The 14,201-nt window shown below is 44.7% G+C and overlaps 1 protein-coding gene across 1 annotated transcript in view; it reads right to left on the bottom strand.

Moving 5' to 3' along the window:
* The window catches only part of fer1l4 (fer-1 like family member 4), a 116,154-nt gene that overhangs the window by 30,122 nt on the left and 71,831 nt on the right, over positions 1–14,201 (bottom strand). Inside the window, exons 34-37 of the mRNA XM_078419230.1 lie at positions 12,540–12,674; positions 8,990–9,100; positions 6,660–6,787; positions 4,327–4,497 (exon numbers count right to left, since the gene is read on the bottom strand). Of these exons, the coding sequence (XP_078275356.1) occupies positions 4,327–4,497; positions 6,660–6,787; positions 8,990–9,100; positions 12,540–12,674 (545 nt within the window). The remainder of the gene's footprint in view (positions 1–4,326; positions 4,498–6,659; positions 6,788–8,989; positions 9,101–12,539; positions 12,675–14,201) is intronic.

Here is a 14,201-nt window from a genome sequence, read left to right as displayed (position 1 = left end):
TTGAAGAATTTCACCGCTATGTGCTGCGTGACCACAGACTGCCATTCAGAGGGCGTTCAGCACCAGGGACGAACAGCATTCAAACAGGTTACAGCTTCTGTGATCAATAAGCAAGTTCGGTATCTCGACTGAGCATGCGCAGGTCATAGGTCGCGAGGGCTAAACATTCTCGCCGGCTGATCTGCTGCGTGTATACAGACCTGCGTTTCATCCGTATTTTCCAGTTTTGCTTCGTAGAGGTAAGAAAATACTGCTTTAAAAAATATTAATTAGGTATATTTATGGTTAATTTGTACAATGATTTTGGAGGTTTTATTGCTTTCTGCTTCGGCGAGTGAGCGAGATCGTGATGATTTTCTTTTGCATTGTAACTTGTACCGGAACTGCTCCTCAAGCGGGAATATGTCGCACTTCCCAAACCAGGAGTTATTCTTGGTTTTCTCAATCGTTCTTGGATTGCCCTGCGCATGCTCAGTCGAGATACCGAACTCACTTATTCCCAGACCTGCCTTTGCTCCCTTTACTTTCATATCCTGAACTAAAATCTACCGCTTTGGCATTTAAAATGAACTAGACCAAGATCGGGCCTGGGAACTTAATATTCAGGGTTATACATCCTATAGAAAGGACAGGCAGGTGGGCAGAGGAGGTGGGGTAGCTCTGCTGGTGAGGGACGAAATTCAGTCCCTTGGGAGGGGTGACATAGGGACTGACGAGGTAGAGTCACTGTGGGTAGAGTTGAGGAATTATAAAGGTAAGAAGACACTAATTGGAGTTATCTACAGGACCCCAAATAGTAGCCCGGATGTAGGGTGTAAGTTGCAGCAGGAGTTAAAACTGGCATGTTACAAAGGTAATGCCACTGTGGTGATGGGGGATTTCAATATGCAGGTCGACCGGGAAAATCATGTTGGTTCTGGACCCCAAGAAAGGGAGTTTGTAGAGTGCCTCCGAGATGGATTCTTAGAGCAGCTTGTACTGGCGACTACCAGAGAAAAGGCAATTCTGGATTTAGTGTTGTCCAATAAACCAGACTTGATAAGAGAACTCGAGGTAAAGGAACCGCTTGGAGGTAGTGATCATAATATGATTAGTTTTAATCTGCAATTTGAGAGGGAGAAGGTTAAATCGGAAGTGTTAGTGTTGCAGTTGAAAAAAAGGGACTATGAAGGCATGGCCAAGGTCGAGTGGAAAGGAATCCTAGCAGGATTGACGGTGGAACAGCAATGGCAGGAATTTCTGGGCATAATCCGGAAGATGCAGGATCATTTCATTCCAAAGAGGAAGAAAGATTCTAAGGGGAGTAGGAGGCAACTGTGGCTGACAAGGGAGGTTAGGGATGGAATAAAACTAAAAGAAAAGATGTATAACACAGCAAAGAGTAGCAGGAAGCCAGAGGATTGGGAAACTTTCATAGGACAACAGAAGGGAACAAAATGGGCAATACGGGCTGAAAAGATGAAGTACGAGGGCAAGCTGGCCAAGAATATAAAGGACAGTAAAAGCTTCTTTAGATATGTTAAGAGAAAAAGATTAGCAAAGTAAAATGTGGGTCCCTTGAAGGCAGACACGGGTAAAATTATTACAAGGAAATAGCAGAAGAGTTGAACAGGTACTTTGGATCTATCTTCACTAAGGAAGACACAAACAATCACCCAGGTGTACTAGAGGACGGAGGATCTAGGGGGGTAGAGGAACTGAAAGAAATTTGCATTAGGCGAGAAATGGTTTTGGGTAGACTGATGGGACTGAAGGTTGATAAATCCCCAGGGCCTGATGGTCTGCATCCCAGGGTACTCAAGGAGGTGGCTCTAGAAATAGTGGAAGCATTGGTGATCATTTTCCAATGTTCAATAGGTTCAGGGTCAGTTCCTGTGGATTGGAGGATAGCCAATGTTATCCTACTTTTCAAGAAAGGAACGAGAGAGAAAATGGGGAATTACAGACCAGTTAGCCTGACATCGGTGGTGGGGAAGATGCTGAAGTCAATTATTAAAGAGGTAATAACGGTGCATTTGGACAGCAGTAAAAGGATATGTCCAAGTCAGCATGGGTTTACGAAAGGGAAATCAGGCTTGACTAACCTTCTGGAATTTTCTGAGGGTATGACAAGTAAAATGGACGAAAGGGAGCCAGTGGATGTAATGTATCTAGACTTTCAGAACGCCTTTGATAAGGTCCCACACGGGAGATTGGTGAGCAAAATTAGAGCACATGGTATTGGGGGTAGAGTGTTGACATGGATAGAGAATTGGTTGGCAGACAGGAAGCAAAGAGTAGGAGTAAACCAGTCCATTTCAGAATGGCAGGCAGTGGCGAGTGGAGTGCCGCAAGGCTCGGTGTTGGGGCCACAACTGTTTACCATATATATTAATGATTTGGATGAAGGAATTGGAAGCAAGTTTGCAAATGACACAAAGCTGGGTGGCAGTGTGAACAGCGAAAAGGATGTTAGGAGGTTGCAGAGTGACATGGACATGTTGAGTGAGTGGGCAGATGCGTGGCAGATGCAGTATAATGTAGATAAATGTGAGGTTATCCACTTTGGCGGCAACAACAAGGAGGCAGATTATTAACTCAGGTTAAGTAAGGGGGAAGTGCAGCGAGACCTGGGTGTCCTTGTACACCAGTCACTGAAAGTTGGCGTGCAGATACAGCAGGCAGTGAAGAAAGCTAATGGCATATTGGCATCCATAATGAGAGGATTTCAGTATAGGAGTAAAGAGGTTCTTCTGCGGTTGTATAAGGCCCTGGTATGACCATATCTGGAGTATTGTTCACAGTTTTAGTCTTCTAATTTGAGGAAGGACATCCTTGTAATTGAGGCAGTGCAGAGTAGGCTCACGAGATTGATCCCTGGGATGGCGGGATTGTCATATGAGGAAAGATTGAAAAGAATAGGCTTGCATTCACTGGAGTTTGGAAGGATGAGAAGCGATCTTATAGAGACGTATAAAATTAGAAAAAGGACTGGGCAAGCAAGATGCAGGAAAAATGTTCCCAATGTTGGGGGAGTCCAGAACCAGGGGCCACAGTCTTAGAATAAAGGGGAGGCCATTTAAAACTGAGGTGAGAAGGAACTTTTTCACCCAGAGAGTTGTGAATTTGTAGAATTCTCTGCCACAGAGGGCAGTAGAGGCCAAAATCACTGGATGAATTTAAGAGAGAGTTAGATAGAGCTCTGGGGGCAAGTGGAATCAAGGGATATGGGGAGAAGTTGGGCACAAATTACTGATTGTGGATGATCAGCCATAATCACAATGAATGGCGGTGCTGGCTCGAAGGGCCGAATGGCCTCCTCCTGCACCTATTTTCTATTTATAAAATGGCTTCATCAACATATCATCACTTCAACAATCCTCGGCTCACACTACAGCAAATACTCCTTTTTCTCACCCATTCCTCTCCCACCCACACAGCAACATAAAAGGAACTGCTTTTCTCACTTTCTCAATTTTGATAAAGGGTCTTTGACTTAAAAGATTAACTCTATTTCTCCCTCCACAGAGGCTGCCTGAGAAACATAAGCCTTTGCTCACTTGAGTTGAAAAGCCAGAGCAGTAATCTCATTGAAACATAAAGGAGGTGGTCAGGGCTTGACTGGTAGATGTGGGTGTGATGTTTACCCCAAATGGGTGACTAGAACTGGGGATCTCCAACTCAAAATAATGTTTAGCAAAAGCAAACAGAGTCCCTGCAACATCACTCACACCTGTCTTTATAAGTTTGTGAGTGATAGGAGCAGAATTGAGCCATTCGGCCCATCAAGTCTCCTCCACCATTCAATCATGGCTGATCTATTTCTCCTTCCTAACCCCATTATCCTGCCTTCTCCCCATAGCCCTCGACACCAGTCTAGAGCCGAGTGTGGCCCAGGGCTCCCCATCTCTGGCCTGGCCCCTCGTCTTGCTTCATTCAGCAACAGCCGAATGAAGACGAAGAAAGGAGAACAAAGGAGAATGTCAACTCCTCAGTGAAAACAACACTATCCTATCCTAGCATGTTCAGGAACTTCCTTCAATGTAATGTTAAAAATGTAGTGAAGCAGGCACTTACTAAGGATTCACCCCTTTCCCCAGAATGCCCCCCCCCCCCCACACCCCCATTTCATATTTACCTTTGAATTTAGTTAAGTTTAGTTTAGAGATACAGCGTGGAAACAGGTCATTCGGCCCACTGAGTCCACGCCCACGCCGACCATTGATCACCCATTCACACGAGTTCTATGTTGTCCCACTTTCACATCCCAAAACAAGGGGCACCTGAGGTCAGAATTGACCCAGGTCTCTGGCACTCAGGCAGCAGCAATAATACTAATGTACTCACACGTCATATTGTTGGGCCAGTCCGCACTGTGCCCGGTGCTTACTGTAGTAACGATTCTCCAAATCCAGCTTGGTTTCTCCAATCAGGTCATCCTTTCCAACCATATCATGATCAAATATTGAAACAATGAGCTCTGTTTCCATTGGAAACGCAACAGTCATTTCAAAAACTCTGTAACATTGAGAACAATTTTCCAAGTTGAAGATACTGAAAAATTCTGTCCAAATTAATTGAGGTCAAAATGCTTGAAATCACGTTACAAATCATTTGGACTGAATGGTTCTGAGGAACCAAAAGAATTCTACATAGAACATTTGCATCTATAGCTTTAAAAACAAAGTATTAATTGTTTTATTCTCATTCAGTAATATATTTAAAGGCAGGTCTCCACTTTCAGATTCATCAAGAGATTTCGTAGACCGATTGTGTAGGAAGGAACTGCAGACGCTGGTTTAAACCGAAGATAGACACAAAATGCTGGAGTACCTCAGCGGGACAGGCATCTCTGGAAAGAAGGGATGGGTGATGCTTCGGGTCGAGATCCATCTTCAGATATTCTGAAGAAGGGTCTGAAGAAGGGTCTCGACCCAAAACGTCACCCGTTCCTTCTATCCAGAGATGCTGCCTGTCCCACTAGTTACTCCAGCATTTTGCGTCGATCTTCGATGTGAACCTGCATCGGCAGTTTCTTCCGTGATGGGTATCATCTTATTGGGTGACATTGAATTTAGAAACCTTGGACTTTAAAATGACTGATAATGCAAGCTGGATGGCCATATGGAATATGAGGATGCAAAGAGACTTTGAGAGAATGCAAACAAGATGCATGGAATGGGCGGAAGAGTGATGTTGGAGGATAATACAATAGAAAGTGAAGTCGTACAATTTGGTAGAAAAATAACAAAAATATTAAGCATTTTTAAATGGGGGAATTGAAACACTTCAGAGTGATTTTTGCAAACAAATCATTTCAATTTGATATGCCCAGAAAGCAAGCAATGAAGGTAAACTGTACATTGGCCTTTATTTAAGGAGGGTTTGAATACAAGGGATATATATTTCCATTCATACAGGACTTGAATGAGACTGCAGCTGGAATGTTGTGTACAGGTCTGGAGCCCTTACACAAACAGATAGTGAAACAAAGAAACATAGAAAATCAGGAGCGGGCCATTTATCCCTTCAATCCTACTCCGCCACACAATGATTCTTTAACCAGGGGCAGCGGAGGCCCAGTTGCTGAATACAATGAGAGTTTTGAATATTAAGGGAGGTGGGGTGGGGTTGGTTTAGGGAAATGGGACAAAGGTAAAAGATCTTATTGGATGGTGATGAGGTGCAAATAATCCAACAATAATAACAATAATAAAAATCCAATAATAATAACCCAAAGCTGCTTCCATTTGATATGCAAACTCATAAAAAACCTGAAATAAAGTTAAAGTATAGGACAGATGATTCACAATAGGAGAGGTAGGTTCACAATGTTAATCCCCGGGATGGCGGGACTGCCATATGAGCAAAGATTGGAAAGACTGGGCTTGTATTCACTGGAGTTTAGAAGGATGAGTGGGGACCTTAAAGAAATGTATACAATTAGAAAAGGACTGGACAAGCTAGATGCAGGAAAAATGTTCCCAATGTTGGGGGAACCCAGAACCAGGGGCCACAGTCTGGGAATTAAAGGGGAGGCCATTTAAAACTGAGGTGAGAAAAAACGTTTTCACCCAGTGAGTTGTGAATTTGTGGAATTCTCTGCCACAGAGGGCAGTGGAGGCCAATTCACTGGATGAATTTAAAAGAGAGTTAGATAGAACTCTACGGGCTAGTGGGATCAAGGGATATGGGGAGAAGGCAGGCACAGGTTACTGATTGTAGATGATCAGCCATGATCACAATGAATGGCGGAGCTGGCTCGAAGGGCCAAATGGCCTCCTCCTGCACCTATTTTCTATGTTTCTATGTTTCTATCAGAGCAGGTGCCCTACACATCCACACAGGTATTAATGCTGTTTGCAATATTAGTCTAGCTATGCTAAATTATATGCATTAGTAGTTGTCACGTAACCACCAACTGTGATGAACAATTCTTCCAGGACTGAAGATCCCACCCAAATAGAACAATCACATATATTTATTAACAATCAACTTTGTTTTATGTACTTTGTATATTTTACTTTTTTCACCGCATCAAAAGCCACATTGAGTGCTTTCCTTTCTTGAGCATATGAAACATTGGCGAAAGAAAGCTCAGATTGTAGATTTCAAATCTTTAACTGGTTTAGGTGCTTCAGCATTTCACTTACTGATTCTACAACACGTGAAATACTCACTCTCCAAAGATTGGGTTCAGCTGTTTGGGGATGTACCGTTCTTTGCTGTCCTGTATTTGTTCACCAATCTTAACCACAATATAGGGATCAGATTTCCCATTCAGATCAGTGGGAGCAAGGTTAGTTGCCTTGGAAGAAAATAAATCACCAGAGGTTTGATTAAAATAATCAGTCAGCACTTTGTCCCATTGTGCACAGAAGCACTGCATTCCTGCAGCATAGGCGAAGGTGAATGGATAAAGTCACGCCTGCCCTTGTCTGGCCCCTAAAACAAGATGCAGATCCTAACCCTGGTGCTATCCTGACATTGTCTCTTCGACTGTGGAAAGAACAACCGCGGACAGGATGTGTAGGAAGGAACTGCCCAGGTTTACAACCCAGTGGTATGAATATTGATTTCTCTAACATCAAGTAACACTTGCATCCTCTCTCTCCATCCCTCCCGCACCCAAGTTGTACTAGCTTCAAAGTAGGGTTGCCAACTGTCCCGTATTAGCCGGGACATCCCGTATTTTGGGCTAAATTAGTTTGTCCCGTAAGGGACCGCCCTTGTCCCGTATTAGTAGGGTTGCCAACTTCCTCACTCCCAAATACGGGACAACGGGTGACGTCACCGCCCCGCGCCCCACGTGACCTCACCCAGCCAGCGGCCACGTGCTCCCGCTCCACCAATGGCGGCTGCCTCAACACAATCTTCCCTTTTGTTCTGAGTAGGAAGGAACTGCAGATGCTGGATTAAACCAAAGATAGACACAAAATGCTGGAGTAATTCAGCGGGGCAGGCAGCATCTCTGGAGAGATGCAATGGGTGATGTTTCTGGGCGAGACCCTTCTTCAGGGGAAAGTGAAATGAGAGACATAGAATAAATGAATGAAAGATATGCAAAAAAATTAACGATCATAAAGGAAACAGGCCATTGTTAGATGTTTGCTAGGTGAGAACCAGAACCTGGTGCAACTTGGGTGAGGGAGGGATTATAGAGTGAATGATGGGGTTACCTGAAGTTAGAGAAGGGTCTCAACCCAAAAAGTCACACTTTCCTTCTCTCCAGAGATGCTGCCTGTCCCGTTGAGTTACTCCAGCATTTTGTGTCTGTCTTCAATATTCATACCACTGGGCTGTAAACTGCCCAAGCAAAATATGAGATGCTGTTCCTCCTATTTCCTCATTGTTAGCCTCACTCTGACAATGGAGGAGGCCTAGGTCAGAAAGGTCAGTGTGGGAATGGGAAGTGTTTGGCACTTAAGTGTTTGCCAACCAGGAGATCAGGTAGGTTTAGGCAAACTGAGCGAAGGTGTTCAGCGAAATGATCGCCGAGCCTGTGCATGGACTTCCCTACGTCTAATTTCCCTTTTGTTCTCACTGCTCTGCCACAATTTATGGATATTTGTAAATCCATGCATCTCAAACAATGTGATAAATGTAGAAACAAAGAATTGTAGATGATAGTTAATACATAACATGACACAAAGTACTGGAATAACAATGGGTCAGGCAGCATGTCTGGAGAATATGGAGAGGTGACGTCTCGGGTCAGAACCCTTCTTCAGATTGTTCTGAAGAAGGGTTTTGACCCAAAATATCACCTATCCATGTTCTCCAGAGATAGAAACATAGAAAATAGGTACAGGAGGAGGCCATTTGGCCCTTCGAGCCAGCACCGCCATTCATTCTGATCATGGCTAATCATCCACAATCAGTAACCTGTGCCTGCCTTCTCCCCATATGCCTTGATTCCACTAGCCCCTAGAGCTCTATCCAACTCTCTTTTAAATTCATCCAGTGAATTGGCCTCCACTGCCTTCTGTGGCAGAGAATTCCACAAATACACAACTCAGTTGTGAGTTTTTTCTCACCTCAGTTTTAAATGGCCTCCCCTTTATTCCTAGACTGTGCCCCCCTGGTTCTGGACTCCCCCAACATTGGGAACATTTTTCCTGTATCTAGCTTGTCTAGTCCTTTCATAATTTTATATGTCTCTATAAGATGCCCCCTCATGCTGCCTGACCTGCTGAGTTACTCCAGCACTCTGTGTCTTTTTGTGTCAAACCGTGTGATGATGGAAGGTGATCAACGTAAAATATTAATGACTCTCTTCACAGATCCTCCCTGGATTGCTGCGTATTTCTAGCATTGTCTGGTATTCGCTAACATTCACAGCATCCACAGATTTTGCTTCTGTAAGTTACAACTTTTGGCTTTTTTTAAGCAAAGTTATTGAACATTAAATGATTGTAAAAATGGGAGAAAAGTGGCCTCATTCCACAATAATCTCAATACAACAGTCTCCAAGCGAATATTTCCATAAAATGTTTACAAATATACTCACTTTCACCACATAAATCCTGACCAGAACCTTGACTGGCCTGTTTGTTGGAATTCCCTTTAATATCTTGAATTCAGATTCCACTTCATCAGTTGGGTAGATGAGCAGGGAGCCCTGCAAAACCACAAATAGATGTCATTAAATAAAGTTAATGAGCTGCACCATTTACTTTTACCTCGTGAAAGTGTGTCAGATCTGCTGTTCAAAAGGTTACATTTGCCGTGTGTTAGATGGTGTGACAGGAACATAAATACGACAAAAATGCCATGTCGCAGCATGTAACAGCACTAGAGTAACATGTGGATATTGTAACACGCACGATGGTGTCATGGTATAACAGTAGCATCTGTGCAAGAGTAAGGCGTGACATTTGTAACAAGGTGCTACAGTAACTCGGTGCCATAGTAATAATTCACTGGAATTTAGAAGGATGAGAGGGGATCTTATGGAGACGTATAAAATTATAAAAGGATTGGACAAGCTAGATGCAGGAAAAAAATTCCCATTGTTGGGGGAGTCCAGAACCAGGGGCCACAGTCTAAGAATAAAGGGGATGCCATTTAAAACTGAGATGAGAAAAAACTTTTTCACCCAGACAGTTTGTGAATTTGTGGAATTCTCTGCCACAGAAGGCAGTGGAGGCCAATTCAATGGATGAATTTAAAAGAGAGTTAGATAGAGCTCTAGGGGCTAGTGGAATCAAGGGGTATGGGGAGAAGGAAGGCACGGGTTACTGATTGTGGATGGTCATCCATGATCAGAATGAATTCCAACAGGAGTAAACATAGAAACATAGAAGATAGGTGCAGGAGGAGGCCATTCGGCCCTTCGAGCCAGCACCGCCATTCTTTGTGATCATGGCTGATCGTCCCCAATCAATAGCCGGTGCCTGCTTCTCCCCATACCCCTTGATTCCACTAGCCGCTAGAGCTCTATCTAACAAGTACTGGGATAATGACTAAAGCACGAGTGAGGGAATCAGTGTTTGGGCAACTGAGTCATCCAGCACGTCAAGCCGGGGCTCTGAGGTTCCCACCCACATCCCAGAGTCCCGGGAACAGTAGATTTATTGACCGCTGGACAATGCCTGGTGCATGGAGATGCGGCAGAGTCTGGGGGAGTTGATAGGTGTGAGAGGAGAATCAGAATGGGTCACAGTGGGAGCTGGAATGTGGGTCTCTGATATGGAGTGGACCCTGCACCAACTCCGCAAACCTTGATATCTAAACGTTTATTCATGTGGTGAATATACCCATTGTCTTCACTGTTGGGTAGGGCATTCCAAAGATCCACATCCAGTGCCCTCTAGTTTTAAAATCCCTAACTTCGTAAAAAGACTCCGACTCTATCAATGAAGGGACCATTCTCTCCACCAAGTCACTCCTTGTCCCTTAATCTTCTTGGGTTCACCTTAATCTTCTGTGCCAAAGCTATCTCACCCGTCCCCTCCTTTTTGCTCCCCTGATTTCCTTCTTTAGAACAGCCCTGCACCCCCACAGTCCCTCAGGGACTCACATGACCCAGCCAGCTGACCCATGGCTCTTTGCTCTTCCAAACGCACATAGAAGCTGTCTCTCAGAATCCCCTCCAATATTTTATCCTCCATTGATTTTAGGTTCACTGGCCTTTAGTTTCCAGGATTTCCCTTGCAACCTTTCTTAAATAATACAAGATGTCATAAGTGATAGGAGCAGAATTAGGCCATTCGGCCCATCAAGTCTACTCCACCATTCAATCATGGCTGATCTATCTCTCCCACCTAATCCCATTCTCCTGCCTTCTCCCCATAACCCCAGACACGTACTAATCATGAATCTATCTCCGCCTTAAAAATATCCATTGACTTGGCCTATGCAGCCTTCTGTGACAAAGAATTCCACAGATTCACCACCCTCTGATGAAATAAATTCCTCCTCATTTCCTTCCTAAAGTAACGTCCCTTCATTCTGATGCTATGACCTTTAGTCTTAGACTCTCCCACTAATGGAAACATCCTCTCCACATCCACACTATCCAGGCCTTTCAATATTCAGTAAGTTTCATTGAGGTCCCCCCCTCAACCTTCTAAACTCCAGCGAGTACAGGCCCAGTGCCGACAAACGCTCATCATAGGTTGACCTACTCAATCCTGGGGTCATTCTTGTAAACCTCCTCTGGACCCTCTCCAGAGCCAGCACATCCTGCCTCAGATATGGTGCCCAAAACTGCTCACAATATTCCAAATGCGGCCTGACCAGCGCCTTATAGAGCCTCAGCATTACATCCCTGTTTTTGTATTCTAGCCTTGTTGAAATAAATGCTAACATTGTATTTGCCTTCTTTACTAACGATTCGACTTGCAAATTAACTTTTTGGAAATCCTGCACCAACACTCCCAAGTCCCTGTGCACCTCCGATTTCTGGATTCTCTCCCCATTTAGAAAATAATCTATGCCTTTATTCCTACCACCAAAATGCATGACTCCACTCTTTGCTACACTATATTCCATCTGCCACTTCTCTGCCCACTCTCCCAACCTGTCCAAGTCCTTCTGCAGAGTCCCTGCTTTCTCTACACTACCTGCTCCGCCACTTATTTTCGTATTATCAGCCTCCTCTGGAGCCATCCTGTCTTCAGGCACCTCACCTGTGACTATCGATGACACAAACATCTGCCAGAGGTCCAATCATTGCTTTCCTGGTGTCCTGCAATGTCCTTGCATACACATGAACAGGTCACAGGGATTCGTCCATCTTTATGTGTTGGAAGACCTCTTCTGTAATGTAGATTCTCTTCAATGGTGACTTTCTGGTCACCATGCATTCACATCTCCAACAAGGCCAAATCTAGACCATACATTTATTCCTGTGCTCTAAGGCTTTTCCCTCTTTTGTTAGCAATGTGATTAATTTAATTATCATCTGCAAACATCTTTGTCAGGTCCAACATATTTAAGCTTAATCATTGAAATGCCTCCAAATGGCGAGAGTCTGAGTACTAGTAGGTTTCAGTAGGAAAAAAAACTGCAGATGCTGGTTTAAATCGAATGTAGACACAAATTGCTGGATTAACTCAGCAGGTTAGGCAGCATCTCCGGAGAGAAGGAATGGGTGACGTTTCGGGTTGAGAGTACCGACCAGCGATCCTCACACACTAACACTATCCTACATATACCAGGGACAATTTACACTTCTACCAAACCAATTAGCCTACAAGGGTCTCGACCTGAAACGTCATCCATTCCTTCTCTCCAGAGATGCTGCCTGACCCGCTGAGTTACTCCAGCATTTTGTGTCTACTTACTAGTAGGTTTCACCTTGTTACAAAAATGTTGCCCTTGCATTTAGCCACTGAGCTAATCTGAGATCCAATTTTTGACTCTTCTTTAGATTCCATGCGACTTTATCTTCTCTGCCCACCTTGTGCGAGCATCCTTCCCTGAAGCCCAGCTGAATATTTTCTATCACATGCTCTTAATTTTTAGCCTGGTAAAAATACTCCAGTTTCATGTGTTTTGAATGAGCTCTGAACAAACACTGGAAGCGAGTGATGGCAAAAAGCAGTGAAGCTAACCTTGCATTTGCCCATAATACGATCTTCATCATTATCTTCATATTCATCATCGTTGGCTTTTCCCCGGTACAGGGGGAAGATATAAAGCCAATCCTGGAAATTATTGTATTCCTTCTCCAACTCTGTGTTGTAAATCTGCAAGAAGATGAAACGTCTTCCTTACTGCATTGGAACCCAAAAACATAGAAAACAGAAGCAGAGCTTGACCTTGATACTGTTGTAGAGGGTCTTGGTTCACTGTGGTTCAATACCACGTTCTCATTCTTTACCCACACACCTAGGATAGAGTTTAGTTTAGTATCAAGATACAGCATGGAAACATGTGTAGGAAAGAACTGCAGATGCTGGTTTAAATCGAAGGTAGACACAAAATGCCGGAGTAACTAATTGGGTCAGGCAGCATCTCTGGAGAGAAGCAATAGGTGATGTTTCGGGTCGAGACCCTTTCTCAGACTGATGTCAGGGGAGGGGGCAGGACAAAGATAGAATGTAGTCGGAGACAGGAAGACTAGTGAAAGAACTGGGAAGGGGGAGGGGATGGAGAGAGAAAGCTGGGGTGTAAGCTGCCCAAGCGAAATATGAGGTGCTGTTCCTCCATTTTGCCCTGGGCCTCACTCTGACAATGGAGGAGGCCCAGGGCAGAAAATTCAGTTTGGGAAAGGGAGGGGGAGTTGAAGAGCTGAGCCACCAGGAGATCAGGTAGGTTAAGACGGACTGAGTGGAGGTGCTCAGGGAAACGATCGCCGAGCCTGCGCTTGGTCTCGCCGATGTAGAGAAGTTGACACCTGGAACAGCGGATACAATAGATGAGGTTGGAGGAGGTGCAAGTGAACCTCTGCCTCACCTGGAAAGACTGTTTGGGTCCGTGGATGGAGTTGAGGGGGAAGGTAAATGGACAGGTGTTGCATCTCCTGCGGTTGCAGGGGAAAGTACCTGGGGAGGGGGTGGTTTGGGTGGGAAGGGACGAGTTGACCAGGGTGTTTCGGAGGGAACGGTCTCTGCAGAAAGCAGAAAGGGGTAGAGATGGGAAGATGTGGCTAGTAGTGGGATCCTGTTGAAGGTGACGAAAATGTTGGAGGATTACATGGAAACATGCCCTTTAGCCTATTGAATCCGCACCGACCAGCGATCCTCGCACACTCACACTATCCTATACACACCAGGGACAATTTACACTTATACCAAGCTAATTAGCTTACAAATATTTGGAGTGTGGGGGGTGGTGTTCCACCAGATGGCGCTGTCAGTGATGGCAGCCTCGCCAACAGTCTGTCTTTTCATCTTTTTGTTATTTTTAGTGTGTTTTAAAAGTTTGTGTTAATATTCTCTGGTTGGTTTTATGTGTGTGTGGGGGGGGAGGGAGGTCAGGGGAATTTTTTTTCAATCTCTTACCTTGCCGGAGATGCGATTGTTTTGCGGATCGTATCTCCGGTCGCTCTGCGGCCTAACATCGTGGAGCTGGCGGCCTTGCTCGAGACTGACTTTGAGCCCCACCGCGGGGCCGTAGACTTACCATCGGAGCGTGTGACCCCTTGCCTGGGATCAACGCTCCAACTGTGGCCTGCGGATTTCAACATCAAGGAGCTCGCAGTCTCGGGTAGAGACTGATGTCGGGAAGCTCCAAAGTCGCAAGAAGTTCAACTAGTCCCGACCCGGGGTCTG

This window comes from Rhinoraja longicauda, chromosome 22 (assembly GCF_053455715.1).
Source record: "Rhinoraja longicauda isolate Sanriku21f chromosome 22, sRhiLon1.1, whole genome shotgun sequence".
Classification (NCBI taxonomy): Eukaryota; Metazoa; Chordata; class Chondrichthyes; order Rajiformes; family Arhynchobatidae; genus Rhinoraja; species Rhinoraja longicauda.
This window is presented reverse-complemented; position numbering and strand designations above follow the sequence as displayed.